Below are 9,647 nucleotides of genomic sequence, written 5' to 3' on the forward strand. Positions count from 1 at the left end.
GGAATTGGGGAAGGGGAACAGCCAAGTTGTTGTCCTTCAATCTTAGTTGTGGAGGGTGCAGCTAGCTCAGCTCCAAGTCCAGTCGCCATCCAGCCACCCAATGGCAGCTCGCCTCAAGGTGCCATATTCAACCTTAGCTGCGGGCGGGTGAAGCCCACCCATCCCATGTGGGAGTAAAACTGGAAACCTTGTTGTTAGGAGCACGTGCTCTTACCAACTAAGCCATCCTGCCACCTGTTGGCAGCTCAGCTCAGGTGCAGCTCAGCGGCCTATATGGGAATTGAATCCGCGACCCAGTTGCTCAGAGCTCGCGCTCTTAACCAACTGAGCCACTCAAGCGGCCTAACACCTGTCTTTTAACCTTTTGAGGGATATTGGATTTTCAGAAACCCACAAAATTTTGCATCCATTTCCAAGAAGTTCTTAGAACCACTGGAGTTCTACACTTGGACTTCAGTAGGCACCACGCTCAGTGCCTTGCCCAGAAGATCTAACCTCAAAGGATGGCCACACGTTATGCACATTCTACAGGATACCCCAAACTGGACAGGGCCTTAGAGGTCATTTATCCAACCCCTCCCGCAGGTGAACGGGTGGTGAAACCGAGGCCCAGAAGGCAGAGAGCTGGGACTCAGGCCCCATCTCCAGCTCTCCATTTTGCAGTGCCCCTGAACCATGATTCCTTCTGTGCACCACCTGGTGGCTTTCAATAAACACCTACCTCTGTAACCTGATGAGTCTTACTTTACCACGTGACAGTTACGCCAAAAGTCAGTTCCACATCTTACTTTGACAACTATCTTATTACAAAATGTTCTATTGGGGGCTGAAACATGGTTTTTTTGGGTTTTTTTTAGCTCTGTAGGAGGATTTTAAAGCAGGGTTAATCCCCCTTGATTGCATCTCTTCCAAAGATGCCTCTTTATTGCAGTAATTGTATTCCTATAGTTAAAATGTTTTGTGAGAGAAAAGGTTGATAGCATCCATAATTTTTTCCAATGCCCTTTCCATTCTAATTTGTCCAACATTTACTGATTACCTTCTGAGGGTTGATCACATTATTAACATGTATCTATGAAGCTGGATATATATGACATATTTTTGCATGTTCTAATACTAATGGGAAGATTGTCTCAATGAGGTGAGTTTAAATGCTTTTTAAAATAAATACAATTTAAATATTATTTGAACTGAATATTAACTATTGGGTTGTCGGAAAAGTCATGACGCATTTTTGCAATGAAAAACAGAAAAAAATATGTCATGACTTTTCCAACAACCCAATAATTTAAAAATAACTCTACTACGGTTATAAGCATCCATCTGGGCCAGCACTGACTCTTGAGAATCACTGCTCACACTGCTTCCCCCCTGAGAAGCCTGGGCCTTAGTATTTTACATGTGCCATGCACTGAATCTTTATAACATCCTATCTGGAAGGGTCCTGCACTGACATCTCTTAGTGCTCAATGAGGTTACCTTGCCCAGGTTGCTTCCTGGTAACCTCTGAAGTCAGAACTTATGCCAGATCTCCTAAGAGTCTGAACTCAATGCCTGTAACACACAAGCTTAGACCTAGTCCCTGATCTCAAAGAGCTGCAAAACATTAAGGACTAGATTTTTAGATTCACATGATAAAATACAATACATTTCCATAAGTGGGTCTTGAAAATCCATGTAGCTATTGAACCTAACAAGAAAACATCTTCTGAAGAAAATATTTTTGTGCCATATTGTTAAGTGCATTTTCTATTCACACAATGAATTCCAGTTCACTTTTCAGTTAATTTTACTGTAATGCACAGTTGGATAATAACTCCCTGAGAATTCATCTAGTGCAGTATTGGTGTATGGAAAATTTCCTCATTGTCTCATATAGTACACAAAGGTATGTATAGTGCAAGCAGGACACTTTGAGGTGAGTCAACATTGGGTAGGCACTTGTTGGTGGTCTTATCTTTGGCCTTGCTTAGAATATCTGAACCTCAGTTTCCTCATCTGAAAAATGGCACTAATAATATCTACCTTGTAATGCTTTTGAGGAAAAATGAGACCAACTCTGTGAAGCTCCTGGTACAAGCCTTCAATCGTGTTAGTCATTTTTAGCTGAAAAGAGGCTACTGCAAGTCAATACTCTTTCTATTATTTATCATAAAAGAAAATTAAATCTATAGTACATACCTTTTTTTTTATATCAAGATGAATGTAGTTTCCACACACAGAGTCATCCAATTCGAGATGCCTTGTCTTGGTGACTGGCTTCTCTCTCCCGTTATTTTATAAGCTTCATCAAGTTATTGATGTTGACTTTTAATGCATGCCACACCCCTACAATTCAGGAAGGCTGGCCTAAAAGCTTGGCTCTGTCAAAAACACAAAGATGGAATTTTTTTGTCTTTCTCCCCCCGCCAATTTCCTTCACAGCTGCTCCCTGAAGAAGAAACAATGAAATATTGTTTGTGTGTGTGTGAGAGAGAGAAAGACAACGTGCATTTCATTTAAAACATCTTTTTTTGCTATGTGGATTTTCTAACTTAATTTTCTCAGTCAGATTGCACTTCTACGTTCCAGTAAGAGTTGCAACATGCTTTCCAACGTCTGTTATTTATTTTTCATTTTTGTGTAAATGAAAAATCAACAATCCCATTTCCTGAAATGGGGCATGAATTTCCCCCTGTGGTTCTTGGCCTGGACATAATGTGGCTCTAGCAACAGGATGAAGGTTAAGAATTGGAATGGCTTTCTATGTGACCCTGGGCAAGCCACCCACTTCCCTGAGTCTTAGTCTCCCCACTGTGAAGTAGAGACTGTCATTTCTGCTCCACCAGAGCTGGGGGTACAGGGGAGATACCAGTTCTATAGCAGTTGGGGCTAAAAGCTGAGAAGGCCAAAGTGTCTTCTGCAGCACCCCTCTCTGTACCTCTGATGACCCTCCCAGCTACGTACGTATTCTAAGCAGCCTGTTACTGCTTGAGGTGGGGTTGAGAGTGGGGTGCAGATTTAAGTCCAGGGGCACTTCTGGTGGGGCCTCATTGATACAGGACAAGCGAGTAGCCCCCCCCCCCTGAAAAACTTTGATTTTAAGTTTCCTTTTCCTTAAAGTTTCCTTTTTCCCAGGTTTTTAATCTCCTACCCACTGCTTTACATAATTGCCTGAAATTTGTGATTCATACTTGTTGATTGTCATCATTGAAGCCTAATATTCTTTCCAAACCCGTTCCGGGTTCAGATCCTGGACAATTAATGTCACCTGAATAACCGGTTAAGTGGCCACACACTCCATAGAGCAGACGGATTTTCCATCCTTGCATCAATAGCTTTAAGCTCTTTAAGCCAACACTTAAATTTATTAATTAAAATTTTATTTTTCTTCATTTAAGGGCCTTGGGGATACAGATGATACCCCAGCAAGATTACCAGTCCCAACCAAAGAAGCCAACACGGTCTTCCAGGCGGATCTCGAGACCCCTTTTTCTCATTTAAAACCAGGGCGAGAGTTCATAAATCCCCCAATAGGCAGGGACACATCTACACTCCAGCCCACCAGAAAGCAGATACAGAAGAAAAGGCTTCCTGTCCCTCAGCTTCCCATAGAGATTTCACGGGGATCATGTCTCTCTAGGAGAAAACAAGGCAGGCAGTTAGAGATAGGCATTGAGTTTCTGCATTCCTGCACATCCAACATCACCCACAGAATGCAAGTGCCCAAGAGACCTCCCCTTTCCACCCAAAGCTTCCCCTTCTCACTGTAATTATGTACCCCTATGAAGAAACAAATGGATACAAAATACCCAACTGGATTAAACCAGTCACTTACACCTGTGCAGTGAAGGCCACAACAACTGGGCAGGCCGAGTAGCTCAGTTGGTTAAGAGCGCGAGCTCTGAGCAACGGAGTCGCCAGTTCGATTCCCACATGGGCCAGTGAGCTGTGCCCGAGCTGAGCTGCCACTGAGCTGCCAACAGATGGCAGGATGGCTCAGCTGGTGAGAGCACATGGTCCTAACAACAAGGTTGCCGGTTCGACAGCTGCATGGGATGGTGGGCTACGCCCACCTGCAACTAAGATTGAACACGGCACCTAGAGCTGAGGTGCCCTGAGCTGCCAACAGGCAGCTGGATTGCTCAGTGATTAGAGTGAACGCTCTTAGTAACAAGATTTCCTGTTCGACTCCCGCATGGGATGGTGGGCTATGCCCACCTGCAACTAAGATTGAACATGGCACCTTGAGCTGAGTGTCCGTGAACTGCTGACAGGTGGCCGGATGGCGACTGGACTTGGAGCTGAGCTAGATGTGCCCTCCACAACTAAGACTGAAGGACAACAATTTGGCTATTCCACTTCCATAATTCCTCAATAAAATCTTTAAAAGAGAAAAAAGGCCACAGCGCCCTTCATTTCACCTGGGCCTTGTTATACCATCATACATATGCCTGGAAGTTCATTAATATCATTATAACAGATTGAACTCTGGGAAGGAACTTGTACAGTCTAAAAAGATGAGGTAATAGCCTCTTGTCAGAGGAACAGCCCATTCTGGGGAAAAAAAGGATAAAAACTCCACGTCCTGGCCAGCCAGCGCCTTTTGAGCTCCTTCTTTTGCTCGGCCCACTCCAAACTCTTTGGAGTGCACTTTTTCTCCTAATAATGACGCCCTATCAAGAATGGATTGTAAAGGCCGGCCGAGTGGCTCAGTTGCTTGAGAGCTCGCTCAAGAGTTTGAGCTCTGAGCAACAGCGGTTCGATGCCCGGCCCGAGCTGAGCTGCCACTGAGCTGCCAACAGGTGGCAGGATGGCTCAGCTAAAAAAAAAAAAAAAAAGAATGGATTGTAGAGTGATTACAGAGGATCAGCTGAGAAGCTATTGCAGTCATTCAGATTAAGTACCTTATAACCTCTGCAGAGAAAGGTGACACCAATGACTCACTCATTCCCTCTTTGAAAAAGGCTACCTGAAAAGCAGAGGAGATGAATCCAACCATTTAGTCTATAATCACTATTATCCATCAAACTGAGACATCTGCTGCACAACGTAAGAGTTTGGTAAATGTTTGTTGAATAAATGAGAGGATGAAAATATTTGTGGGGAAAAAAATCAGAAATGTGGCCAGACTCGTGTCTGGTCTTTCCCAGTTCCCCAAAGGGCCCTGAAGGCATCCCAGGAGAGCTCAGCATGAGTGTGTTTGGAGAGGTCTGAGGCCAAATGTGAACCTGACGTTTAGAAATACCTGTGTTTAGTTTTTAAAAAGGTCTCCCACATGCTGTCAAAATGTATGCCACAGTATTGAAATCTCAGGTGCTGCAGCCCCAGCTACCACTGTGCAGCCATCACCCAGCCCATAGCGTCTGCTTGGTTTGAGTTAGGCTGCCCCTTTGTCCCTCATGGAGATGTTGGTTCTGTCTCTGAGAAACAAAGAAAACATTCTGAGTAAGAGAGGATGGCTTTCGGGGTTTTTCTAATGCAGCCCTGGAGAGAAGACAGTTTTATTTCTATCTGTTCAGTGGGGACCAGTAGAGGCAGGGGTGTATCCATGACCTTTAATTGTGAGATTCAAATAAATACCAGTGGTAGAGCCTCCTTGGAGTGGGCATTCTGAGGTTTCCAAGGGGGACAGTACTACTTTTTATGAAAATGGAGAAGGGGGAGAGGGGAGGAGAAAAGCTGCTTCTATTCAGTACCTACCCAATGGCACTCAAATTCTATTCTAGGAACTCTCTGTGTTAATTCTTCTACTCCTTACTGCAGTCCTGTGAAGTATTGTCTCTATATTATTTTCACCTTTGAGTCACTTTTCTTCAACACTCGCATATTTTCAGTTTTCCAATTTGTCTATCTAGCTCTCTAAATTTTTATTTTATCCCCTCTCTCTTTCCCCAGTGGCAATGCCTTAACTCAGGTCACCATCTAATTTGATATGAGAAGATTCAAGTGTCACTAAGTTCACACCATGTGCCACAATCTTAGTGGGAGCTGCATTTGGATCTGGGTCTTGGGTTAAAGGAACTTTGTTGAGCCAGTGATTCTCTTGTTGAGACTTACTAAGATTCTCTTGTTTTTTTCTCACTAATCCCCTTAGACTTCCTTCTGTCTTCCCCATCCCCAGGCCTAAATCTTTAACCTGATCTCATAAATCAATCATTTATTAATTTAATAAATGTTTATTGGGTCCTTCCCAAGGACCAAGCATTTTGCTAGTCACCAGGAAGATTCCACGTACGAGATAAAATACTTGCCCTTGTGGAGTTTGCTATGCTACTGGGTTGTCAGAAAAGTCATGACATATTTTGTCTGNGATTCCATTTCTATGAAATGTCCAGAATAGGCAAATTCATAGAGACAGAAAGTAGATTATTGGTTACCTGGAGCAGAGAGGATTGGGGGAAATGGGAAATGACTTTTAATGGGTATGGGGTTTTTTTTTTTCAGTGATGAAAATGTTCTAAAATTGATTGTGGTGGTGGTTTTATAACTGTGAATATACTAAAAACCACTGAAAGTGAAAACCACTTTACACAGGTAAAGTATATAGTATATGGATTATATCTCAATAAAACTGTTATTTTAAATATCCTGCTTTATTCCTCAAAGGACTTTTGTAAATACAGATCAATTATAATTTCCAAAGTGTCTTGGGATTTTTATCACAAAGTTGAAGTGTTACTCAGATTCCCTTGATTTTTTCTATAAAGCCACCTGTGGAGCAGCAGGGTTACCTGAACAAAAGGATCAGCCCTTCATAATGAATGGGGTTAGTCAATGTAAACTTCAGTGTACTATTTTCTCCCCTTGGTACCTTCCTGTTTGAATTCTCTATTGATGGTGCTGCTTCTCCATCCCTCTCAGGCTTTGAGCTCTCCTGCCTCACTCCTCTATCTAACCCATCCCCTAAGCGATCACAACATTCATTCACACTGAGGTGTGAGTGACTGATAACAAGTTCACTGTTACTCATAACAAGTGGGTTGCTTCTTAAAAGAGATCCAGATCTGCTACTAAGAAGATGTCTTAACAGAGAAATCCTTGGCATGAGTTAGCAGCAATGGGCGCTTTAAGTCATGTCCTCCAATAGCTACCTCTTTCTGCTGCGCCAGCCCTTTGGCCATACAAATATCCAGTAAGGCTGGGCCTCATCTAAGGAAGAAAAGCCATAGATGGGAGGAGCTGGTTATCTGATATCTCTTTAGTGCAGGTGATATGAAAGCCCCTTGGGGAGTTGTGTCCTCTCCTAGGCCCTGTTTGAGCAATCCTTGGGTGTCCTGCACTAGTAGGAGGCCTAGTTTTGAATCCCAGTCTGCATTTACTAGCTTTGTGACTCAGGGGTTTATAAGCTCTCTGACATTCAGCTTCTTCATCTGTAGCTGAATGGGGATAAGATTACTGCAGCAGCTGCTGTTGATGCTGGAGCCATGTCCTCTCAGCCCACCTCTGGGTTTGCCTCAGCCACAGCGGACAATTCCCACACAGACTGTACCTGTGTCTCCTCGGCCAGACAGTTTTGCTGTGGGAGCTCCCACAGCCCACATGCAAACGTCTGTGGGATAATCTGGGCGCAGTCCACACATTTCCCCAAAGGATCCCCAGCAAGATTGAATCCCATTGTGTTCAAAGAGTAACCGGCTCCTGAATGCACCTTTCATTGCTTCCTACCTTCCCTGTCTCACTTTCCCCACATGCTCACCTGTGCTTCCTGAGGCCATCTTCCAGAAATGCCCTGCTCCCGGTTCTTGCCTCAGAGTCTGCTTTGAGAGAACCGCTTATAAGGTAAGCACCTACCCCCGGATATGCTGTGGCCATCAAACCAGAATAATAAAGCCGAGCCTTTTAGGGTGCTTATTCAAAGAAGAGACAGGAGAACAAGTGGAAGGTTAGCGTTTTACCACACCTTAGTCAAGTCAAAATCCTCCTGCACAGGAGGAGTCGGGCACTTCCCGAATCTGAGGTCTTGTCCCTCTGCCGCGCTGAAGAGGCCAGCCAGTGCTGAGACCAGCAGCAATATTGTCACCATCTTGAGGCTGGGTGGCTGGGGATGGAATCTGGAACTGAAGGAAACAAAGCAGCTGGAGTCTTCTGAGCAATCGCTGCAGAAAGATCTCTGGGCTGGTGGGTCCTTCTGGGGGCAATCCTCCCACTCAGCCTGTTGGAGCCCCGCATCCGCCAGGGCCACCTGAATTGTCAGCACTGCTGGGAGGCCTTCCTCCCCTGTGAACCTCTCTCCAGGACTTTTGTACCTCCATTAGAGCAAGCTCTGCCTGGTATTGGAGTTTGTTGAATTTATTTTGGAATCCCCTCCCTCTCCCCACCTACTTAGACGTTTTTCAAGGGTGGACACTGTATCTGATTTTCCTTGGACTCAGCCACAGAACCTGGAAGTGCTAGGTACAATACCGGTAGATACTTGAATGAACAGAAACAAAGTGGCAGCAGGGGACAGGCAAAGGGAGGGAAATGAAGCAGTCAAGTGAACCGTTAGAGAGAGAAAGAAAAAAAAAAGAAAACAAATCATGCACAACGTTTAGTGTCTTATGCGATTCATAAGAAAAATGCCTTCCTGACCAGCCCCCCACTCTCTGCCTCCATCTTGCTGGGCTGTTTACCAGCCCAGGAGTAGGCCTGGAAACCATAACAGGGAGCAGCATGCTGGGGACTCCAGGGTCACCCTGACTGGGTTTAAATATTGGCTTTACCACATACTAAGTATAACTGTCTCCGATATATGCTTTAGTTCCCTGATCTATTAAGTGAGAATAGTAATCATACACCCCCCCACCCCCCATGAAATTTTTTGAGAATTAAATGAGATAATAGCATTTTGAGCAGTGCCTGACACAGAGAAAATGCTCAATAAATGCTAGTTACTGTTACTATGAAAAGCAGAAACAAATGGTCATATCCTGAATTTCTTTCTTTCACATTCTGTCGGGGCTATTTTTCATAGATGTGCATTTAACTAGAGAAGAACTACTAGCTGGCGTGTAATTGTGCGACAAGTTATGTTTTGGCCCAAAGCACCCTTCTGGCAGCAGAAGCTGCTTTGAGGAGGGGCAGTGGGCAGGGGTGGGGCAAGCTGCAGGGCTGCTGGCAGAGTACAAGCATCCATTGCTCCCTGCTTCTTTCACTGACTTCGTTTTCAGTTTGTTCTCTTCCTTGTGACTCCTTACCTGTAGCTGCACAAGAGCTATTTCCAGCTCTTTGCTTTTCTCCCTGTGATGAGGAGGACTGAATCAATGCAAACAAAATGTTCTCAGATCTGAGCATTTAAAAGGATGTGTCATAACAGGAGTAATTATAACTACTTTATCATGAGTCTCTAAACCTTCAAATAACCTTTAATAATCAATTGTTTTTCTTCTGGAGGTTTCCTTGCCAGTTTTCAAAAGAAAAATTGCATAATGAGTAAAAGCTGCCAGCAGGCAGTGGTGGGGGAGGGGTAGTCACTGAGCTGCCCCCACTTGGAGCAAGCCTGCAGTGAGACCACCTTCCCTAGTCTCAGAGGCTCCATTTCCCATTGACCGCTTCCATCATATAAACAGCACCTGTCTTTTTTTTTTTTTGAAGGGGAACAGTGTTGGGGAATTGGGGAAGGGGAACAGCCAAGTTGTTGTCCTTCAATCTTAGTTGTGGAGGGTGCAGCTAGCTCAGCTCCAAGT

The 9,647-nt window shown here is 44.3% G+C and overlaps 1 protein-coding gene across 1 annotated transcript in view; it reads right to left on the minus strand.

The window, feature by feature from the left end:
* The window catches only part of APOD (apolipoprotein D), a 19,598-nt gene extending 11,559 nt beyond the window's left edge, over window positions 1-8,039 (minus strand). The window contains exon 1 of the mRNA XM_019651081.1: window positions 7,883-8,039. Within this exon, the coding sequence (XP_019506626.1) occupies window positions 7,883-8,005 (123 nt within the window). The 5' untranslated portion in view covers window positions 8,006-8,039. The remainder of the gene's footprint in view (window positions 1-7,882) is intronic.
* Window positions 8,040-9,647: the final 1,608 nt, after the last annotated feature.

This window comes from Hipposideros armiger, unplaced genomic scaffold (assembly GCF_001890085.2).
Source record: "Hipposideros armiger isolate ML-2016 unplaced genomic scaffold, ASM189008v1 scaffold_8, whole genome shotgun sequence".
Lineage (NCBI taxonomy): Eukaryota > Metazoa > Chordata > Mammalia > Chiroptera > Hipposideridae > Hipposideros > Hipposideros armiger.